The 23,787-nt window shown below is 40.4% G+C and overlaps 1 protein-coding gene across 4 annotated transcripts in view; it reads left to right on the top strand.

Annotated features, from left to right (window-relative positions):
* The window catches only part of sned1 (sushi, nidogen and EGF-like domains 1), a 46,537-nt gene that overhangs the window by 5,067 nt on the left and 17,683 nt on the right, over window positions 1-23,787 (top strand). Inside the window, exons 2-11 of one of the 4 annotated variants that reach the window (XM_021315704.2) lie at window positions 6,414-6,701; window positions 11,285-11,425; window positions 11,538-11,697; window positions 11,789-11,914; window positions 12,209-12,322; window positions 14,526-14,639; window positions 16,084-16,197; window positions 19,642-19,677; window positions 21,762-21,851; window positions 21,953-22,081. In XM_021315704.2, the coding sequence (XP_021171379.2) occupies window positions 6,414-6,701; window positions 11,285-11,425; window positions 11,538-11,697; window positions 11,789-11,914; window positions 12,209-12,322; window positions 14,526-14,639; window positions 16,084-16,197; window positions 19,642-19,677; window positions 21,762-21,851; window positions 21,953-22,081 (1,312 nt within the window). Of the gene's footprint in view, window positions 1-6,413; window positions 6,702-11,284; window positions 11,426-11,537; window positions 11,698-11,788; window positions 11,915-12,208; window positions 12,323-14,525; window positions 14,640-16,083; window positions 16,198-19,641; window positions 19,678-21,758; window positions 21,852-21,952; window positions 22,082-23,787 lie in introns of all 4 variants that reach the window. The other 3 variants (XM_012861158.3, XM_036141558.1, XM_036141557.1) reach the window with 3 other exon arrangements.

Genomic DNA, 23,787 nt, shown 5'->3' with positions numbered 1-23,787 from the left:
TTGCGTTCATGCCGAGTGACATGTGACAATGACAAAGCAACGTCGGATGGCTGAACTCCTTTCCACGGATGCATGAAAACCATAATTTGAAGGACTTTGCTGTAAAAACAGCGGAGGAAGTTTTGTTTGGCACGGCACAGCAGCTCAGTTAATTGCCCAACCACAGTCTTCCCCTCTGAATCAGCGTGATGTGGTGAGAATGTGGCCGTTGCAGAGAAAAAGAGAGAGAGGACGGACTGCTTAGGCGGAGTCCAGGGGTCAGCCAGAGCTCCATCTGATACCGGAGGGGGGGGAAAAACAAAAAAAGAGGGCACTGAGATGGATCGGTAGATGAGTTACAAACCTCCCACACCCGCATGCCCACTAATGAGAGAGCTGTGGTGACAGCGGCCTGGAAGTGACCCATCTTAAGCCAGAATTAGTGTAGGAAATCCTGAAAAATAAATAACATTTTATATTGTAATACTAGAATATTGTTTCTACCTCTATCCACTCTCCAGTAGCATCTGAAACGGAAACAAGTGCTTTTCCACTTGCAAGGGGTCTTTCCCCGAGGTTGCTTTGACATAAAAAGGATGAAAAAAGTGATTTCCTATTCTTATTCTCATGGATTCTAACTAATCTATGAGACCCGGGAGGGATGGTGCTGCATCACACCTATGTGAGAGAGTGAATGGGTTCAGAGCTGCCCTGAGTCACGCTGGAATAGGACCTGGGTTGAAAACACTGGTAGGAGAGCGGTGCAATGAGTCAATCAGATGCATCCCTTCCTCCACTATTTCTTCCTTGCTTCCAGAGGTTACACTTCATACCGCAGAACGCTTTTATTTATTTTTGCCGAAGCCTTTGCCAGATATATTCAGGATCTTTCGCAGCTCCAAACTTGTCCTGAGAGGTGACAGGACCAGAGGAAGTGTAGTTAGCGCAAAACATGCCAGGTGAGAGCGGTCCTTCGTGGTTGGAGTCAATCTTTTAACATTTAAACAACCTTTCAAAATAAAAAGGAAAGAAAAACAGAAGTTTAGAATGGCCGGTGTATTAAGCAATATAGTTCTAATAAATGTATTTTAAGTTCCTACCTTTTATAATTGAAGTCAGTTCAATTAAGGTTTTTATTAAAATCGTACCAATTCACAACAAATGTTTTAAGGCACGTTACAAAGAAAGTCAATTCAATGGCATCAACTCCAATTTGATCCTAGTTATCGAACAATGCAGTCAAGTTCAATTTATTATTGAAATTTGTTAAAAGTTTTCTATCTAAGGGAACCCAGGAGATTGCATCGAGTCATTGACTTGCAGCATTCACTTCTACTGGATCAGCTTGTAGCCACAGGAGACAGTCCCTTGTTTTGGGTTGTTGACTTTGCAGCAATCCCTCATGCTGAGCATGCTTGTATACTGCATTTCAGTCTTGTTAACATTTCTCTGTCACACAGGCCTACAAAAGTATAGATGCGCCCATCAAACGGCAAAATATTAGAATCTGACCATTTCCTCTTAATCAAGGCTAATTGGGGATCTGCTGGTCAAAATGTCTGTCAATTAATCGCATCAAAACTTAAAGCTCCCTCCTTTTTCAGTCCTAAAACATCCCAACCATGATGTAATGCAGTTGTTGTTGTTTTGTTTAAGGAGTAAACAGCAGAGAGAAGTGCTGTGAGGCATAAATGGAGACAATCTTGTTATTCCTTCATTTTGTGTTGAATTTTAAAGCTACACTCTCTAGCAAAGAATCTGCTCTACACTTTCCTCTTGTTTGTGTTTTAGTCCTTAATATGAATTACTGGGCTCAATTAAAATCACAATCGGCAAATCAGACGTCAAACAAAACCGGACATCAGCAGGAAGAGCTGGAGCGGTGCATCTTTATGAAAAAGCATCCCTGATGAGGATTAAGACCTGATACCTGCAGTGGGAAATAAAAGTGCACAGCGTCTTGTTGCTCTAAAGGTTTACTCAAAGGCAGAAAGAGGCATGCTTTTAGCAACCTTCATCATCTGCCGTACATATTTCTGGTACTGTACTCATTCACTAGCCAAATCCTAGTCTGTTTTCTATTTGGGAATAACTTCTGAAGATTATGTTCTCGAGGGCTGCTGCTCACCTGCCTGAAACATGGCAACATGTTTTTCCTTGCAGCAGTAGTCCATTAGGAGCAGATGCTCCTAATAATCACTCATTCACACACACATTTGCAGATAAGAAGGTAACATGTGAAAGTTTAATTTTAATCGTGCTTTGTTTTAGTGTTGTTTTAAACCTGGATTTATTTGCTGATCATTGGGGATGACGTTTGCACATGTTTTTGCTCCCACATGTCAGGTGGTTTTTCTGTTTAGAAACATCAGGCTTGATGGTTCCACTTGCTTCTGTAATTTTAGTTGGGTTAAATGGGGGAAAATGTCTTGTTTTTTTCCTCCTTTGTCTGAAACTGTCAAGGTTAGGCAAATCTGTTTTGGCAGATGTTAAGTAGGACTGCAACGATTTCTCAAATCACTCGACTGATTAGAGAGAAAAAAAAAAGATTCTTGTGGCAAAATCTCTTGCCTTGATTGTCCTTTAATTTCATATAGTTCACACTATTGGACTGCCTAATATCCCCACCACACAATAGCGTGCTGCGGGGAGAGAGACGGGGAGACAATGAGCAAAAAACTTGAAATTATAAAGACCCAAAATGGTATAAGTGTAGGTGTATATTAAAAAAGAGAGAAGTGAATATCATCTACATTAAATCCAGTTAGCTTGGGATAACAGTGTGACGCCAACAATGACTTTGCAGATAAATCTATTTGTGATTATGGAAACAGCTTGACCCCTGCAGACATAATCTGTTGTTGAAGTCACAGGCTAATAAATCATCATGAATCTTCATGAACAGACCAGAGAACAGATGAGTTTAAAAAAAAAAAGCTTAACATGATGCAGTGCACAGATGGAACAGATTACCTCTTAGCAAGGAAAAGAAGTCAGATTGTAACAATGCTGAGATATTCTTCTAAATAAATCATGAGTTGGTGGACTTCTACATTTGTAGTTTTACAATGTGTTTTTTTTGTGTTTTATGATCAAATCCCAATTTTATAAAAAACTGAAATTAAAAAAAATTCTTAATATGAAATATCTTCAAATTCACTGTTGTGTATAAACAGGACACGCATTGAGTTTTAGATTATTCTTTCTTTATATACTATATAAATATTGCATTTCATTCTTTCATTCAGTACCAATGTTCATATGGAATGAGCCTGTAACACAATGCTTCATTTTCAAGAGCAACTTTTTTAAACAATCCAATGTAAAAACCAATATACAATCTGATGATATAGCACACAATCCCTCAGTACAGTGTATCACACAAAGGCAGATGGTTAGAAACAAGATAAGATTTGATTATATCATTAGAACATTCATTAGTTGCAGCCCTTATTTTAAGTGGCACCCTTGACTAATTGTGGGGCCCATCCCCCCCATCCGGCTCCCTGCCGGTGGTCTGTGGCTCTCAGTGTCCAGGGCTGGGTGCTCGGGTTTGTGCTGGGGTGGCTGCTTCGTGGAGCCTGAGCCCCCTGGCTCTGTACCCATGGGCCTCGGGTCTCTGGGCCCATGGCTGGATCTGCTCTGGCTTAGCGGGCTGACGGCTGAGCCTGCGGGCTCTTCGCTGCAGCCCCCTGGGTTTTCTGCTGGGGGATTTCATGTGGCTCTGCTCTGCTCTGGAATAGGGAGGCAGCTATCCCTGTGTCGGTCCTTTTTATGGGCTTCTGCTCTCTGGGGGCACTTCGGAGCCCCGGTGTCTGACTCAGTGCTCTGGGGGGTGGGTCTTTGGCTCCTCACAACCATTTATTTTATGGATAAACCTAACATATACAAGCGCACTCTCACAAACACCTACAGGTGCTTGGATTGAGGTGTTAACAGACTCACTTCTATACAGATAAACCCCTATAGTTAGCTTTGTCTGTCACAAAATACATCTTGTATTAAACAATATTGCATACAGGCATTGGTTGTTTGTACCTGTGGTACTTCTTCTGTTTGTTCTGTTCTTTCTAAATCACCGTCTGCAGGTGTAAAGGCAGACTATAAGAACATTATCCCTGAAGAAGAGCACTCTCTTCTTCCTCTTCCCTGTTCTAATCACCTTTTCTCCCCTTTAATGTGTTGCCTCACCTTCCTTTGTTCCTTTTTTCTCTTTTACCTTTCTGTTTCTGTGTCCATTGAATTTGAAATAATCCCAAAAGTAATGTCCAATAACGTTTTCTGTATGAATGTCAACGGAGCGCTATAGTGAAAGGAGTAATGCTCCACTTGTGAAAGTATATCTGTTAGGCTCTCTTTGGCACTAAGAAAGCAATACTCAGTGCTACACTGCCAGACAGGACACGTTAAGAAGAAGAAAAGGTACCCTTGCACTTTGACCAGATTGTATGACAATCCCTTTAAAGAATCCCTCTGTGGTTCCTTCATAGTACCAGCCTCCACCTGTCTGTGGATCACCTGCTTTCTGACTGACCACCGGCAGCGGGTGAGCCTGGGAAGCATCTTCTTCTGCTCAAGAATCATCAGCAGCGAGTGTGTTCTCTCACTGGGCCTCTCTGCACACAAATGACTGTGCCTCAGTGGAACCGTCTCTGAATCTCCTGCAGTTTGCAGAGAACTCTACTGTCATGGGTTTGATCAAGGAGTGTAAATAGACAAGAGGTGGATGGGCTGGTCCACAGGTGCAGTCAGAGCCATCTGGAGCGTAACCCGCTCAAGACTGGATATGACCAAGGACTTCTGGAGAACATCCCCTAAACTGCCTCCCCTGGCCATCCTCAACAACACTGTGTCTACTTTGGATCAGTTCTGGTTCCTAGGAACTGCTTTTCTCCAACCTGAGTTGGTTCTAGCATGGAGACTAGCATGGCCCAGAAGGCCCTAAGGCAACCAAAGAGGTAATGCCTTCCAGAGGAGCTGCTGTCATCCTCTCCACTGCCATCATTCAGTCCACCATTGTGTGGTTTGACTCATTCACAAAACAGAACTGACACAAGCCATCAGGTCTGCAGAGAGGATCGTTGGGGCTGAGCTTCCCTCCATCCAGGATTTGTGCAGGTCCTGAACACAAATTGTTCAGACATTTCCCTTCAGGTCGGGGATACAGAGCACCATTTACAAAAAGCAGCCACCACAGACCCAGTTTCTTCCCTCAGGCAGTGATTCAGATGAACACTTCATAGTCAGAGAGCCCAGATCAATAGCATGCATATTTGCACCAATTCGACCATATCTTCCCTTCTGTAGAAACATATATGTATACAGACTTACAAAAATTTTATTAGTATTTTCCTTTTTTGTATGTCAGCACTAAATGTCTTTATTGAGAGCAAAGCGGAACAGTACTGACATTCCTTGTATGAACCATACTTAACCCTAAGTAACCCTAACCCTACCTTAGTGAAGCTGATTCTGATTCAGTCCCAAAGATCTGGAGCTCATCACCAAAGGAAAAACTGTCAAAATATCAGTGGAAACATGTACAATGATGGTCAGCCATTATAAGAAGAGTTTGGTTGCTTTAATGGAAATTAAGAATTTTCCTTTCACTATTGAGAAAGGTTTAAATAATCTTTCTCATTTTTAAAATGTAAATAAAAATAGATATTTTTATGAAATTCACATGGCTTTTATGTCATTTGTTATCTTTTTACAAGATGCCTGTCTCATTTCTTATCAGAAACACATATTTTTTGAAAGTAGATTGTTTTAAATCTTAATCTGCCAGGTTTATACATCATTTTGGACTTAACATCATGCTTCTCCCAAAGCTTCTCACAACGATAGTTGTTTAATCTCTTAAAGTTTCAGCCACTGTTCACAGATTTATTTAGAAAATGTTGAAAATAACAATTTACTATTCCTACCAGTAGTGAACAAACCCAGCAGAACACCTTCAAATCCAGCATGTCTGGAAACACTATTTTCAATGAGTTGATGTTTTATGTTGCTGCCCAACTTTTCATTTTTATGAAAGGGGTGATATTATAATTTTTCTTCTTTTTTTCTTTTTTTTTTCACTGCTGGTGGACGTCTGTGGATTTAAAGACTGCAAATGCTCTTCCAGGTGGCATGACTTTGCAGGTCTGAGCAAAGTCACACCTGCAAAGTTTTCCCAGCTGCTGTCGTCATTTGAAATTAAGGCAGCGTCTGTTTGCTGAGTAGGAAGTGCAAACATCCGTTAAAGCGGCTTTCACTGCTCATTGCAAGAGTTTACTCCGTGAGGTTGTTACAGTTTGGCCAAGTTTGTGTTTTCCACTTCCGCACTTTCATTCTACCTCCACCTAATCCTCTAAAGAAGTCAGAGTAACTTTAGTCTAACGTGTGGAGTATTTTAGCCGTGAAGTCTAACATTCGTTGTTCCTTTTCCTCAGGTTAACAACAATGGTCTCGTGTCTTTCCTGAGGGAGGTCTCTCAGTTCACACCTGTAGCTTTTCCGATTGCTGGGGACAGAAGGGTTGTGGCGCCGTTCTGGGCTGATGTGGACAACCGTCTAGCAGGTAGCGTCTTCTACAGAGAGAGCCAGGAACCTTCCATCTTGAGGAGGGCTTCAGGTGACGTCAAGACATACTTCACAGAGTTCCCTGACTTCAACGCAACATGGGTGCTCATTTCTACCTGGCATCAAGTTACTTTCTTTGGCGGAAACTCCCAAACACCGGTACAAATTCACACTACACTGTTCTGTCAACATCAAGTTAATGTGTAAAATATCTTTCCAAAATCTAACCTCAACATACAATAATTTTATCATGTCGTTTGTGTGCTCACGAAAACTGAACTGTTAATGAAGCAGAACCTTTTGGGAAAATTTGTAACCTCGAAAAATGGGTTAAAATGATTAAAATACACAATTTGACAGCTTACAGTCCATTGAAAAAGTGTTCATACTTCCTGAATCTCTTTTGGTCATGTTAAAACTACAAACTATTAAATTGAGATTGTATGCGATTTACATACAATTTTGCAAATATTTCATTATTTCCTTCCTTATCTATCACATTCAATCCAAATACAGTGACATATGCTGTTGTCGTCTTCTTCTTCTTCTTTTGGCTTTTTCCTTTCCTTGCCACAGCACGTCATCTTTCTTCATCTAACCTATCTTCTGCATCTTCTTCTCTCACACAAGCTACTTTATGTCCTCTTTCACTCCATCCATAAATCTCTTGGTCTTCCTCTAAGCCTCCCGGCTGGCAGCTTCAGCCTCAGCATACTTCTACCAATATACTCACCAAGGTTATTATCATTAACTAAAACTAGTGACATTACAAAAACTAGAAGTAAAGAACATTTTAGTTGACTGAAATAAAATGAAAGAGACCTTGCAAAAAAACCTAAAACTAACTACAACTATAAGAGTCTACAAAACAAATTAAAACGTGAATTTGAATGTAGTACTTAGTTTTTGTTTGTGTGTCTTTATCATAATGCATTAACATGAAGTCTAATTTCTGGTTGCAGTTTTTGCTATTTTGCTGTACTGCATTACGCAAAATCTATGATTTTGTTACACACAACTATTTCTATTTATCTTTTTCAGTCTTTCCCCTGGTATAAATGTCGTATTACATAAAAGACTGAAACTATAACTGAAACTAATGAAAACTGAACTGAAATTGAGCATTTTAAAAAAATAAAAACTGAACTAAACTAGCAAACAAATACTAAAAACTAATTAAAACTAAAATAGAATTGAAAATCAGAAGTCAAAAACAAATGACAAATTAAAACAAATGAAAATTTCCAAACTATTTAAACCATGGTATTCACTATCCCTCCTCTGTACTTGTCCAAACCATCTCAGTCTGGCCTCTCTGGCTTGATCTCCAAAACATCTAACATGAGTTGTCCCTCATTCCTGATCTTATCCATCCTCATCACTATCTGCTACCCTGTCTCTTCCTCAGTGCCATTGTCTCTAAACCATACAACATCACTGGTCTGACCAATGTTTTGTACATCATTCCTTTTATTCTCTCTGATACTCTTTTACCACACAGCCCATATGACCCGTTCTAACATGCTTGGATCTTTTCCACACTCACCATTGCGCTGAACTGTTGACTTCAACTTCTTAGAGTCCTCCACCATCTTTATCTTTGCTCCCTGTAACCTCATGGCTCCACTTGGGTTCCTCTCATTCAGACACATGTATTCTGTTTTGCTGCAACTAACCCAGGGCAAACCTGTAGGTTAACTTTCCTAGGCAAACCTCTGTCTTTCTAGAGTTTCCTCCACCTCTTTCCTGCTCTCATCGTAGATCACAATGTCATCTGCAAACATAGTCCATGGAGAGTCCTGTCTAACCTCATCTGTTAACCTGTCCATCACCACAGCAAATAGGAAGAGGCTCAGAGTAAATCCTTGATGTAGTCCCAGCTCCACGTTGAACCCCTCAGTCACACGTACAGCACACCTCACCACTGTCTTACAGCTCTTATACTGCTGTTCCAGACTTCCTCAAACAATACCACAGCTCCTCTCTTGGCCCTCTGGCATATGCTTTCTCTAGATTTACAACCACCTAATGTAGCTTCCTCTGACATTCTCTGTACTTCTTCAACAACACCCTTAAAGATGATATAGCATCTGTAGTATTTTTTTCGTGGCATGAAATCATACTATTTTATGACTCATCAACTTTATTCCTCTGCAGTTGCCACACCTCTGCACATCTCCCTTCTTCTTGAAAATTGGTACCACCACACTTCTCCATTCCTTGGGCTTCTTCTTGCTATCTAAGATTCTTCTTGCTATGAACTCTAGTCAAAGACTCTAATGCTGTATCTGTTAGACACTTTCATACATCCACAGGTATATCATCAGGACCAACTGCGTTTCCATTCTTTATTATTTTCAATTTCTTCCTTACTTCATCCTTACTAATCTGTGCTACTTCCTGATCCACAATGGTCACTTTTTCTGCTCTTTGTTCTCTCATTTTCCTCATCCATCAACTCTACAAATAACTCTTCAGTCCTCAGTGCCACACTTCTTATTAGCTCATCTCTGTCTTTGAACACTCTGTACTTCCTCATTCCTCCACCAAGTCTCCTTAATAACGTTCCTTCCAGAAGAAATACCAAGTACTCTCCTACTTTTTTACCCTATGCCCAGTCATCTGGAAGTACCTCCTGGTCACCCTTTGTCCTCTTCTTCTTCCTCACAAGAGTCTTTCTACATACCACCATCCTGTGCTGTAAGGCAACACTCACATAAACCACCATCTTGCAGTCATTGAGTTCCTTCAGGTAACATCGTTTACACAAGATGTAATCTACCTGTGTGCTCCTACCTCCGCTCTTGTATGTCACCCTTTGTCCCTGCCTCTTCTGGAAGAAAGTATTCTCTTCTCAGCCATTTCCATCCTCTTGCAAAGTCTACCCCTATCTGTCCATCTGCATTCCTTGTTCTGGATACCAAACCTGCTCATCACTTGCTCATCAATTCTGTTCTCACTTCCAACTTGTTAATTGAAATCTGCACCAACCACCACTTTCTCACCTCACTTTATCTATCTCATTGCAGAATTGATCCTCCTGTAACTCACATCCCACCTGTGGGACATAACCACTAACAGCATTGAACATCACACCTTCAATTTCTAGCTTCAGACTCATCTCCCTGCCCAACACTATTTATACCTCTTGAACATTCCAGGCAAACTTCCCCTTCCAGACAACTCCTAAACCATTTCTCTTCCCATCCACACCACAGTAGACTTTGACTTTGTAAAATGCCTTGAGATGACATGTGTTTCTAAATTGGTGCTATATAAATAAAACTTAATTGAACATCTTGAACTCTGCTCCTACGGTTCTAGCTTTGCTATCTTTCCACTTGGCCTCCTGAACACACAGTAAGCCCACCTTCCTCCTCTGCCAGTCAGTCCTGGACTCTTTCCTTTCCTCATCTCCCCTGCCTATGGACATATCTTCCTCTTCTTCTTTTGTTGATCAGCAGTAGCCTGATTTCCACTAGTACCTTGAGGGTCACCAGCACCAGTAGTGGGCATTGGGTTATCTGGTATGAAGATCATTAGTGACTTGCATAATTTGGCACAAATGTAACGCCGGATGCCCTTCCTGGTGCAACCCATTTTGATTTTAGTAACTCATTTCACAGAAAAATTCATTATATTGATTATGATAATTTTCTGTGCAGATGTTCAATCATCTGAGTCATGGCAACTACAACATGCTTAAATCGACTGGAGCCGGACTCCTGGATAGGTGTCGAAATGTACTCACAAAAACTGAGCAAAAGTCAGGTTCCCTTTGATTTAAGCCTGTTGTTGGTATGATGATTGTCCACTTTGGGCTTATAAAAAACATTTTAAGATTAGAATATTACATTTGACCAACAAAAAAATATTTTATCAAGAAATGTGGGCTTAAAGAATGATTATGTTTAATACCCACTTAACGGTTATTTGTCAAAAGTTAATTTTGAAGATTTTGTAACTTATTTTCTAAAGTACCTCTTCGGAATACCTTTTCTAATTTGTTGAACATGACTGTAAGTTAACATTCAGACATGAAAGTCTCAGTTCATGAAATGTGAAATGCCATTTTTGTCAGTGGCAAATTTATTCTACGTGAAAGATGGTGAGTCTTCTGCAATAATTAAAAAGATACTTCTACACGTTATGATGAAAGGCTTTATCACAGAGAGGTTATGCATTAAGTAGCTGTGATGCCTCTGTGATGGTTTGCATACATGTAAAAGATACCTGTGATGCAGAGGTATACAACAAAGTGATGTTTCAGACGGACCTGTCCTATGATTGTCAGGTATTTTCCTTGGAGGTGTGTTACTTCAGTGGCTAAAAACAAATGCATATCCCATTTTCATACTTCTACCTGTAGAAAATGAAGAAAACTATGCATCTGCTTCCATCTGCCCCGCTATACAATACATTGCGTCTGTCTGTCACATGAAATCTTTAAAAAACATTTTAGGGTTTGGGATTCTAATGCGATAAAATTTGAAAAAGTCCAAGAGGTATGAACACTTTTGTAAGGACCTGTATCAAAAAATAAAATAAAATAAATAAACGAAAACTTTAGCTAAGTCTTCTCAAGGCCTTGTCTTTGTTGACTTATACCCATTTATTTTTACTTTTGTTATCTGAATAAAGATTTTGTCTTTGGCATGCAAGTTATTATTTTGTTCTTTTAATGCTGCATCAACAACCAATTAAGTCATTATTTTACCCAAACCTATTTTCCCTCTGTGCAGGTAAATACTTTCCAGGTGGTGCTTATTACAGACGGAGAGTTTTCCTTTACCATATTCCAGTACAATAACATCACCTGGACAACAGGGAGGCATGCCAGCAGTGGAGGAAACCTTGTTGGGCTGGGCGGGATCGCAGCACAGGTAAGATCACATTGTTAACTCGCTTATCTGCCAGGAGCTGCCTAATGCTACCCGTTTAGCTCTGTTTTACCAGTCCTTCGTCATGTCCATCCTTCTGTTACTTTCTTCCTAGGCAGGTTTTAACGCCGGTGATGGCCAGCGCTATTTCAACATCCCCGGCTCTCGCACGGTCGACGTGGTCAGTGTAGAGGAAACAACCAACGTGGGATACCCCGGCAGATGGGTTTTCAGAATAGATGATGCAAATGTGGAAGTGGGGGGCTGCAGCTCTGGTGAGGGCTGATCCACACAGATGAAGTTCTCTAATCTTCCTCCATGTCTTGACTTAGTTGTCGCTCCATTTCCCGTTCCATTATCTTGCAGCCTCAGTGTGTCCACACCTGCGTCCGTGCCTGAACGGAGGCCAGTGCATCGATGACTGTATTACAGGCAACCCCTCCTTCACTTGCTCCTGCTTGGCTGGCTTCACGGGCCGCCGGTGCCAAATCAGTGAGTTATGGTTGACACCACTTCCTGCTGTGTTTAGCTTGACACACAGTGCACGCTGTGAATGACTACTTGTCTATTTGAGAACGGCCAGGAAAAATAATGTCAGCTTGTAAAGAAAATATTAGATTTCAGCAGACTTTCCAGAGGGACACCTGAGTATTTCCTTAATACCCGTATCAGCTTAGCGCCAATCAGATGTGTTATCCTTAGAAACCATCTCAATCATTTACCAGATGTTTCCTTTTAATTAAAAACATTATAGTACCTCCCTTGTGTTTCCTCCGGTTTTTGCAGATGTCAATGAGTGTGCCTCAAATCCATGCCAGAATGGTGGGAGTTGTAAAGATCAGATTAACGGCTTCATCTGCGAGTGTCCTGCTGGATACACGGGGACTCACTGTCAAACAGGTACATTTGACCCATTTCCTCTAACCATTATTATATTGAGGACAAAAAGAAACTTAAAAACAGTGATTCAAATTTTAAAGAGATCTGTGGTCTTAAGTTTTTTTATTTTTTTTTACTTCAAATTAAATTTGTGAGACTTCATGCAAAATCGTTTTAGATTAATTCTCTGCTGAGGTCATAATTAGGTGATAAAAATCTGAATGGCAACATTTTACAGTGCTTTGTGTTTTCACACCCCACAAACCTTTCCATTTTTGTCCTGTTAGAACCTCAAACTCCAGTGCACTTTAATAGTTTATGTAATAGAGCAATTCGATGTAGAAAATAATTGTAAAGTGGGCGCAAAAGAAATTATGATAAAATAAGCTAAATCTATGGGCCCCTTCAGAAGTCATCTAATTGATGAGTCCAAACTTGTGTTATTTATTTTCATTGTAAATCCAGCAGCTCTGAAGGCCTCAGTGGTTTGTTAGAGAACATTAGTGAACCAGCAACATCATGGAAACCAAGGAACACAGCAAACAGACTGGGAAGAAAGTTGTTGGGAAGTTAAAGGTATACTATGCAACTGTGGTTGATTTTCCAGCGAGGCTCTCCCCAGAGGGCGAAAGTAAAAGTGCACTGTCATAAAGATGCTCAGCTGTTCTGGTTCCTCCGTCAAGCCAGGCGCGGTTGTTTTGAGCTTAGCAGACAGGCGAACGCAACGAAAAGTGGAAAAAACGGCAGTACAAACAATGAATAACACAGTGAAGGTATGAACATCAGGGTTTCCCGCAGCGCTATCTTGGCGAGGCGGCCGCCGCCACCGCCGCGCCAGTTTTATTATTATTATTATTATTATTTATTTTTTTTATGTTGGCGAGACGCTACCACACCGCCTCGCCAACATCAAAAAAAAAAAGATATATAATAATTATGTATATATATATACTTATATATGATATATAATAATATAGATAATAGTAATATATCAATATACGAGAGATATACCTATATATATACGATATATATCTATCGTGAATATATATTATTATATATGATATATATATATATTATATATATATATTAGATATAGATATATATTTTAATATATATATATATATATATATATATATATATATATAACTCGATATGCTGTGCCTGTTTAAGTTGGACGTGGAAACACGCGGTTCTTTGTTGTTGCTTTCGCGCGTGCCTATTAGTGAATGGCAGGAGCCAAAAACACATGGAGTTCTCGCCGTAAGCAAGACAGACTCTCGCGGTCTTGCACGAGACTTCTGGCCTGTTGGTGCGGGCCGAGGGCTTCCTGCAATGGCAAGTACGGATTTTCCCCCCTTAGACCACCGGGGGCCGAGACGAGAAAACCTTTGTTCGACCTGAAATTACTCATTTAATCATCCAAAACGGTATGGAACACATTAATTAACTGAAAAATGTTGCATAGTATGCCTTTAAGAGCAGAGTTTTGTTAAGAAAATATTCCAAGCTTTGTTCAAAGTAGACAACTGTACACATACCAAGACACAACAACCTCCTTATAATGGCAGGCCAGGCAAGTGGAGCATTTAATCAAAGAAGCAGCCAACCAGACATGTTACCTCTGGGGGAACTGCAGCCATTCACAGCTCAGGTAGGAAAATCAATGAACAGGCTAAGTATTTCCTTTTCCTCCCACTTCACAATTATGTTGTAGTTTGTTGTGTATCACATAAAATCGGTGGTGGTGGGGGGGGGGGGGGGGGTGCACTCTCAAGTTTGTGGTTCTAACAGAAATGTGGAAAAGTGGAAGAGATTGCAGCTGAAATTGTTATATTATCAAATAGTAAATCCCGCCATGAATTGAATTCACTAATATGATAAGAAGAAGAGCTGTGTGTTTACTAAAAATAACATTTAAGTAAACACACAGTTTCTAAATGTCCTGAACTAAATGCATTTCCTACTCATCTGGAGCCTAACTGCTCATTAGGCACTTGCCACACACACAGAAAGACGTTTTAAAAGTATGTTGGTCCAGCCTGTGAAGGAGTATCAAAGCCTCTTGTAGTAGCTTCACAGCCAGCAGCACATATTTGCAGAATGAGGGGAGCTGTGTGGCGGAAATATTAATCAGCTGAGTAAATACCCCATGAGCGTGTGTGTGTGTGTGTGTGTGTGTGTGTGTGTGTGTGTGTGTGTGTGTGTGTGTGTGTGTGTGTTGCAGACATTGACGAGTGCGAGGCCAGGCCATGCCTCAACAACGCGTCGTGTGTACAAGGCACTGGCAATTTCACCTGTGTGTGTGAGCCGGGTTACACTGGGGTCCGTTGTGAGACAGGTGAGTGGGGTTTCTCTCAGTCCTCTCTCCAGGGGAAACCATTTTCACTGCTTTCTACATTAAACTCAGTCTTTTAGCAGATGTTTGTGTTAAAGACTTTTTCAGGCTGGCTAGACAAATGGGTCTTGCTTGAATGATTTAAAAACACTTCTTCTTTACTCTTCCTTATGTCCGTGATGTGGCAACAGAAAATATTTAAAAACTTCACTTTAGCGAAGTTAATATACAAAATGTCATTTTGTGCTGCGTGGACGCCTGGTATTGGAACCTGAATCCAGGAGGAAATTAAATGACCAGGCTCTCCACAGTTCATTGATCCTTGTTTTTCGACATGAAACCCGATTCATCTTAATACCAGACACCTGGTCAATGAGACGCTATGCCTGCACAAAGCAGGGCCTATCCTGCTGATCTAGCTTACTGTCTTATTAAGGTACGTTCACACCGAACGCGAACGAGACGAATGGAGCGAGTGATTTACTACTTAATGGTCCGCGATGCGAACGACAGGTCTAGAGTGATGCTAACGGCACATGGAGCGAAGCATAACTGCGGACAGGGCGAAGCAAATTTTCCACCGAGTTTAATAATCTGAACGTTCATGTCAATTCGCGTCACGTTAAAGATGCTTGCCATCCATTTATTTAAGCACAAAAATGTTTTTTTTTTTATATGTTACATATTTAGACAATATAGCTAGGCTTTATTTCTATTGAGCAATAGTAGATTTACTGACGGAAGATGCATGTATCCATGGGGGAGTGCTGGCCTAGTGGTTACAGCAGTGCGCTTGCACTCTGAGAAGGTTGCAAGTACCCGGTTCGATCCCAACTGCCTGCACTCTGGGTCCCTGAGCAAGACCCTTAACCCCAGATTGCTCCCCAGGCGCCACACTGTGGCAGCCCACTGCTCCCCAATGGGGATGGGTTAAAAGCAGAGAACACATTTTGTTGCTTTGTACTTGTGACAGTGCAATGACAATAAAGTTGAATTCTATTCTATTCTATGTAGTGATTGCTCCGACACAGGGTAGCAGGGGGAACAGGTTGCCAAAAAGACAGACGTACCGCTGGAAGCGACCTTCATCCAGGTGGTGTTACTCGCTGAGCCGAGTGCGTCTCTGGAGTATCTGGCTTTACAAATTACACGGGGCACTAAGACTCAATTGGTAAAGTCGTTCTCCGCCACGGTGAGTTGAGCAGACAGGAGGAACCGGCAAGCGGATAGATGCTCCCCCCATTTGATGACGCTGTGAAGCGAGCTGGGGGGGGGCCTTGCTGTGTTGTCAGCATGGACAGTTTGTTAGGGCGAGGAAAAATGTCAAGCGACCAACGGCAGGCGAGCAACATGAAAAATTCGTCTTGTTTGCGTCATTGTGTGAACGTACCTTTGACATCCACCTCCAAGCTTACCTTTGATTGTTGGATGTTTGTGCATTCCTCAGACATTAATGAATGTGAATCCCAGCCATGTCTGAATGGAGGAGAATGCATCGATCAGGTGACCAGCTTCACCTGTGCGTGCCCTGCTACATTCACTGGAGTGTTCTGTGAAACAGGTGGGATTCAGCTAGAGAAACTTGGAACAGTTTAAAGCATTTGCTCACACTGGCTTTTTTGCTTTCATCAAACAAATACATGTTGTCTGTCTAAAGTGGGAATAACCCCTCTGGAGTCAGAGTTCCTACTGTAGTATCCCACTGTTTGCTTCTTAGGCCTTTGGTTCTTCATCCTCTTCACTTGCAGGGATCTTTGGTTTTACTGCCACTGAAAATATTTTTTTCATACTTCTGCTCACACCTAATCAAATTAATGGGCCTTTAAAATAGTATAAAGTTTAACAGTATAAAGTGGAACTAACCATTTTAACCATGATTTCACAGAGGATTTCTGCAGCTGTGTTGGCAGAAACAAAGTATACAGAGCTTCGCAAAAGTATTTGCAGTCCTGTTTTCACATATTGTCACATTGCAGCCTTCTTTGCATTTTAGTGGGATTTCATCTGACAAACCAATAAAAAGTTGTACATAATCGTGAGGGGGAGAGAAAAGGATGCATGGTTTGCAAAAAAAGAAAAAAAAAATCCCAGTGGCATTGAGCCCCTTTACACTGATACTGTTAAATAAATAGTCATGTGCTAGAACGATCCAGGAGAGGTCTAAAATTAAATCCTTCAAATGTGGCAAAGTTTGAAAACCAATGTTTAAAGATTCTTCACCACTGAATCGGCCCGAGCTTGAGCTATTTTACAAAGAACGAGGGAATGTCTTGGCCAAATCGATGTCCATGCAAAAAGACTTCCAGATACAATTACAGCAGAATATTGACACAGAGGGGCAGAATACAAATGTACTATGCACTTTTAAGGTTTTTATTTGTAAAAAAAAAACAACAACATTGAAATAGATATATTCATCTATATTTGTGGATGCAATGTGATAAAATGTAAAATGTTATTACTTTTGCAAGGTGCTGTCTTACGAAGAAGTCAACACAATATAACTATTTTTAACTTATTGCATCTTCCTTTTTGCAGCACCTAAATCAGAATCAGAATCAGACCATTTAGAAATTGGGCATATGAGTCAATGAAGCATTTCAGGAGCAAAACATTACATGACAAAATACACAGATATTAATGGTGAAGATGTGTTCCTGAAGACCGCTTACACAAATGAGGCGTCAGCAACCTTGTCATTTTTTGCCCTCACCTCTAAGAGGTACAAATGTGTCTAGAACCTCAAAAACCTTCTTGGTCCTTGGATTAAATGTAGCTCAACAAGTTCATCCATGCAATCTTGATGTTTGTTAAAGGTTAAAGAACAAGGATTTTATGTTAATGTTTATGTTTTAGAACAAAGGAAAAGCAACTTTTAAAAAGAGGGAAAGGCATTTTCTTCAATGAAACAAAGCATGTAGTTTGTGGACCAATGATCAAAACATGATTGGACAAAAAGAAAGATTCTTTGTGCCATTATTATCATTCTGTTACATAGTTACTACTTGAAAACTTTTATACTCAGAAACAGTGTTTGGTTTTTATCAGTCTTGCTCAAAGTTGTTCTGAGCCAATTTGGAGACGCCTAAATAGCCACCCATGGCTCCAGAGATGCAGGAAGCCGACCCCTGCACTAGAAGATCGCTGCTCTTTGCTGCATCCAAAACCCTAACCCCTGGCAGGAGGTGCATACTGATAATACTGGTATTCAACAATAGCATTTATGGTTTTTGTTGCTTATTTTGGAGAACTCTGAATCCATTTTCCTAAAAAGATCTTGGATAATGACTTGCATTGTCACTTATTCCCAGAAGCCCAGAGAAGTTGGAACTAGCTGTAGACAAAGTAAAAATAAAACCTCATTATTTACCACAGCAACCTCTTCAGAGACATTTGTCAACGTAATTAGCTGATGACATACTTGACAGAAGTTCCCCAAGGTATTCCCTACTCATAAGGTTCTTTCAGCTGATTATAGATGATTGTTCTGTCATCAATTTGTCTTGTTGTGTCTGTGTGATTATGTGCATCCTGAGCCCGTGTTTGCCTCATCAAAAATGTACTTTTCCCTTTTTTTATTGTGCCCCATCATGCATGCAGCATTATGAATTGTTGTCTTAATGCCAAAGAGAGCCCAACAGGTTTTACTTTCACCAGTGGAGCATTACTGCTTTCGCCATGGTGCTCCGCTTGATTTGTATATATGCTAAAAGCTTTATTAGATATTATTTTAGGACTATTTCACGTTCAATTTGCCTAATCAAGAATGTCATTATGGAAACACATAATGACAACGAATCTTGGTTTTTGATTCTTGAACCACTCTCATCTGCAGGATTCGAGATCACAGGCCTGCACCTTTAACCTTTTCCTAGTGAAATTGCTGAAATAGTTTATTGTTCTGTGAGAAAAATAGAAATTACTTCCAAAACTTTGCAGCGTTCCCTTTGTTTTTAGACTGTTGAGTTAGTCCCTGTTTAGTACAGAGACTTTGTGGTGACAAACAGGAGCTCTTTTAAGCAGAAAAGGAAAAGGAAATCTTATTAGAGTAAAATATGAAACGTAGTCACAACTATGCTTGATAGTTTTGGTTCAAAATATTATATATTATCAAAAGAACTCTGTTATAAATGTTTCCCTTTCTTGTTGTTGATACACCTAAATTTCCCCACTGTAGGACAATAAAGCATATTTTTACCCCCTTCTATTAAAAAATCCTTAATTCCCTTGCTGTGTTTTCTATATTTTTTCAAATCCTTTCTGATCTGATTTCTGGTCTAAAAACAGAAATATGCGATAAGTTACTATTTTTATCCTTTGATTTAGGGATTGCCTCCAACCTATATGTCCACTAACATTGACCAGTTTTTGATGCTGCTCACCAACACATTTTGCTTTCATTTTACTTTTATAGTAAATAGAACCAGAAACCTTTGTGTGTTTGTTTATTAAACTACAGCCAGCATTTTTGAAGAAAGAGTGACCCATACGTGTTTGTTGTTGCTGAGAGTAGATGAGATAATAGAGGCAAGAAAAATGGAGCATATTGATCTGCTTTCTATTAATAATCTGAATTTGTTAATTGGTTAGTTTTTCAAAACCTTGCATGTCTGGTTTATTATTATTAAGAAAGTTTTATGTTTGTGTTTTTATTGAAAAAAAAAACAAAAAAAAACGTAGTATACTTTAACCTTGACTATTCTGGCCCATATGGGAAAATGTTTGGACGCCACGGTTCATAGAGACTGTTTCATAATCACTGAATAGCGTCTAGTTTTCTCTAAGAATGTTTTAATTCTCATTTTTCATTTCTGAAATCACTTATTGCCATTGTTTCAAGCTGGTATTTTATTTCTCAAGATCCAAGAGGTTTGAAATCTGAGCAAACGTAGACTAAATAACACACAAAAACTAGCCTGGGTCAATACTTTGTCTACATTGTGCATTATTTGGACAAATACATTTTTTTTTTTTTAAACCTGTTGTTCTTATCTTCTTTCCTTAGAGCTGGTGAATTCCACTGATCCACTTAACCAAACAGGTACACACAAAAAAAAAAACACATTTGAAGCTTTGCCGAAATAGTTCCCATTTTGTTGTTTACATCTGCTTCCCCAGTCCAAACGTTTGGGAAGACGAAGAACGCACTAAGTTTAAGGATCGTGAAACTTCTGCTTAGGACTCTGGATCTGTTCCTGTGTTCTGGTCTGAACGCTGTCAAGTGTGCAGGTTTTGTTCCCTGGTGCTAACTGCAGGCAGCTGGGCAGGTAGAGAGGCAGACTAAGGTATTTGAAGAAGAGTTGTGCTATCCCGCAGGAATGTGGAAGTCTGCCCAGGAAGACGCTGCTGTAATGATGGATTATTGTAATTATCAAAACCCAAACAGCCTCAGCCAGTTTACTACAGGGACTGGTCGCTTGATCCTGTGAATAATTGTTTTATGGGGCATTTTATTAGTTTACAAACAAGAGGAAGTGTTTCGTCTAGACTTAGAAAGTGCCAGTTTATGAGTTAAAGCAGTGTTGTGGTAGACAGAGCTGTTAAAGTGCGCCTGCTTTCAAAACTGCTACTCTTTGGATCATAGCCATAGCATCCCACCGTAGTTTATAGTTCTTACCCAATTAAACTCAAAACGCCAGATTCAGTCATGCTACATTTAAATTTTGTGCCATCCTGGTCTTGTTCTCGGGCTTAACTTCTGTTGCTGATTGCATCTTTCAAAAAGGGTTGCACTTTCCCAGCTAAAAGCAGTTGCTGCACCTCCCTTTGTTGAAGGTGCCCTTTATTAACGTTTGAGCTCTTACAAAAGCATGCCGCTTCTCACCCCTGAGCTGAAATAACTATCACTGCTTATAGAGGCTCCCTTAAATCTCCCAAATACTTTCCTGCCTGGCTCACTTGGAAGGCATAGCAGGGGGAAAAGAGCATTATTCTCCAAGGAAGAGAAAGTAGCGGGACTCAGAAGTGCCTAATCAGGCTCACAGATCAAAGGGCCCGGGCTGCACAGGTGGCCAATGAAAGTGGCTCTCTCCAATTAACAATCCATTAATTTTCCCCCAGGGCCAGGCGTTTTGGTCACAAAATATGCTCCATATCATCAGAAAATGAATACCCTCCACCAAGCTCCCGGAGCTTCAAAGGTGGAGCCATTAAGCCACGACACGGCCCGGTCCTTTGATCCACTGCTGCAATTAGCAGGGAGAGGAAAACAAAAACATTCCTGCAATTTGTACAGAGCGGATGTGCAATGTGCAGAAAGAGTAATCTCTTGCCCTCTGAACCTGTTGACAAAGAATAATGGCGGCAAATGTATAGTTTACAGCAGTAGTTCTTATCATAACAAGTGCCACCCTAGTAAGAATTATGGCTTCCAGGTAGCACCATAATAAACGGTAATTAAATCAGTGATCCAGTGAGTAAAAAAGAGAAAACACTACTAATTTGTTTACACCTTGTGTCATTGAAAGATGCTGTTTAATTGTGTTTTCCAATTTACCTGGGAAATCAACATTTCCCAATAAAATGTTTTTTTTTTTGTTGCACCACTGACTCTCATTAGAATCTCATTAAATCTTCAAAACAAAAGTACTGCAGAACTTCTGCACAACAAGACATGATCATTAACTCATTGCTGAGTCTGACATGGGTTAGACTGACTTGGAGCACAGCATTCAGTATATCTCACCTATTTCCCTTTTGAAGACCTTTCGTTTACTTTCATTTCGACTTTTTTTTTTTGCTTTTACAACTGTACAGCGCCTCACTGCGCCCGTCCCTGATTAGCTCTACTTCACAGTTAACTCTTGTTGTAAATGATTGACACCAGAAGGTCTTTAGTAGTTTTAGAACCTTGGCTTTGCAGTGCAGACAAAAGACACTCAACAAATAGCATTGATGATGGTTATTAAAACAGTATGTTTGCACTTACTGTGAGGTGAGCACTGAAATCTAATTACAGTAAACCTTCCTTGCTGTCAAGCTCAGCTTTACAGGACTGAATCTTTCACACTGTCGATCTCCCTCTGTGCGTGTGTGTGTGTGTGTGTGTGTGTGTGTGTGTGTGTGTGTGTGTGTGTGTGTGTGTGTGTGTGTGTGTGTGTGTGTGTGTGCGTGTGTCTGCAGCAGAGTGTCTTTGCCAGAACGGGGGCGTCTGTGTGGGCATCAATGGGACCTGTGAATGCCCTTCAGGCTACACAGGAGCCTTCTGTCAGTTAGGTGGGTATGAGCCGTAAAACCCTTTGATGAATGGATCACTCTGTGACTGAAAGACATTTTCCCAAGCTTTATGCCTGCTTTTCCTGGTTCCCCTTACGCAGGAGTAACTCCGGCCCTGTGCAGTAACAGTAGAACATGCCCTGATGGAAGTCCCTGTTTGGAGTATGGAGGATATTACGTATGTACGTGTCATACTGGAGTACAGCCCGATCCTATGGACTTTTACCCTGGTAAGACCCCGAGGCACCAGCGTAGTAAATGGTCACACTGGCAGCTACAGTTCCAGTCAGAGGTTTTCATACCATTGTCATGGGTAGGCCGCATACATTTTGGGCTTGCTAAATGTTTGAATTGTTAATTTCCCCCAATACACAGATTTATACATTTACTCCTATAAATAAACTTTAAACTTTTACTGGGTTGCCTTCATGGCATGGACTTCACTTCTTACCTGTTGTCCTTTTTTACATGGGTTCCAGGTTATTGCCGCACCAAAAGCTTTCCCTGTTTGTTTCTTTGGCATGATTTAAAACTGACGTTTCTTTGGTACCATTGAATCCACTGGAATACACTAGTGTCTTACAAATCCAAAGGTTTAGCTGTAAATTTTAGGTGAAGTCGATGTTAGCAGTTTTTCATGATTGCACCAACCAAGCACCATCTAAACCAAGAGTGACACAGACTCTGCATTATGCTACCACACCACGAGTTATTCTTCTTAGGTCTGCAAGCTTCAATTTGACTCCTTCAACACCATTGTGACCAAACTGCTCAATATTTATCTCAGCTGAACATCAGAGTTTTCTCCAGATAGCACTTGGTTCCTCCATGTGAGCAGCTCCACATTTTGGTTGCTTTCAAAGGTGTCAATTTAGGACCTTTGGTTATGTGTTAGTTGTTTACATTCTCAGTCCATGGCAATGTAAAACTTGCTTTGCTGTGTTACACTGTGGTGTCAGACTCCAGATTATGGCAGGTTGGAGTCTTTGTTGTTCCTGAATATACTTCCCGAGCTCTTTGTATCTGAGGGCCTCCTTCTGGGCTTCATTCCAGACCCTGACAAAGTGGTGACACATCCAAATAACAAACACACATGGAAAAAAATGATTAGACCACCTGCAGTCATTAAAAGCAATTGTTATGCAGTGAAGTACTAACTCCAGTGTGTATTATGCGACAAAAGAGACAGAAAACGTACAATGCATAAATGCACTGGTTTTAGCAGTACAAGACCATAGCTGCTGATGTAAGAGGTTAGGCGATTTTAGTTATCACCAAGAAAACCATGAAAAATGGCTAGATATCACCTCTTAAATTAAACTCTTATGAGCTGTTTTTGTTATCATTATATTTGTCCAAACAAATGTGCCGGACATTAAAACGAACAAGAAATAGAGGAAAACATAAGTTGACCCACAGTTTGCCCATGACTATATATGTGGGTATTGTTGTTTGGACCGATTTTTAGAATCTGCAGTTGCTCCGAAATGGCCTAAAGTTATTTTTTTCTAAGCTTGTAAAGTTCTTCTTCTTAAATCTGAACAGAGCTCATTGGACATTCCCATTGTTCTGGGTACTGGTCAATATAACGAGTGTTGTCAATTAAGTCCTTGTTATGCTGTCAAAGAGAAACTTCCAGCTGCTGTCAAACATAATCCATGACTATGAATAGCCGTTGGTCCTGTCAGCTTAAAACCTTTCTACTTATGGAAAGATCTAGATCTGTATGTATATTTTTCAGCCTATATGTATAATTCATTCCAACTTTAGAGAAGGGCCGGTTCCAAAAATTCCCCAACAATCATTGAAAGCCCAAAATGAATGTGACAGTCATGCCCGTAATAAGTTTATTTAAACTTCTGGAAACACCATATTAGTTACTGCCTGCATATCTGCTTGTCGTGGTCACCAAGACTTGCAATGCAAAAAGCTGAAT

This window comes from Fundulus heteroclitus, chromosome 9 (assembly GCF_011125445.2).
Source record: "Fundulus heteroclitus isolate FHET01 chromosome 9, MU-UCD_Fhet_4.1, whole genome shotgun sequence".
Classification (NCBI taxonomy): domain Eukaryota; kingdom Metazoa; phylum Chordata; class Actinopteri; order Cyprinodontiformes; family Fundulidae; genus Fundulus; species Fundulus heteroclitus.
The sequence above is the reverse complement of the archived record's forward strand: the minus strand, read 5'-3'. Positions and strand labels throughout refer to the sequence as shown.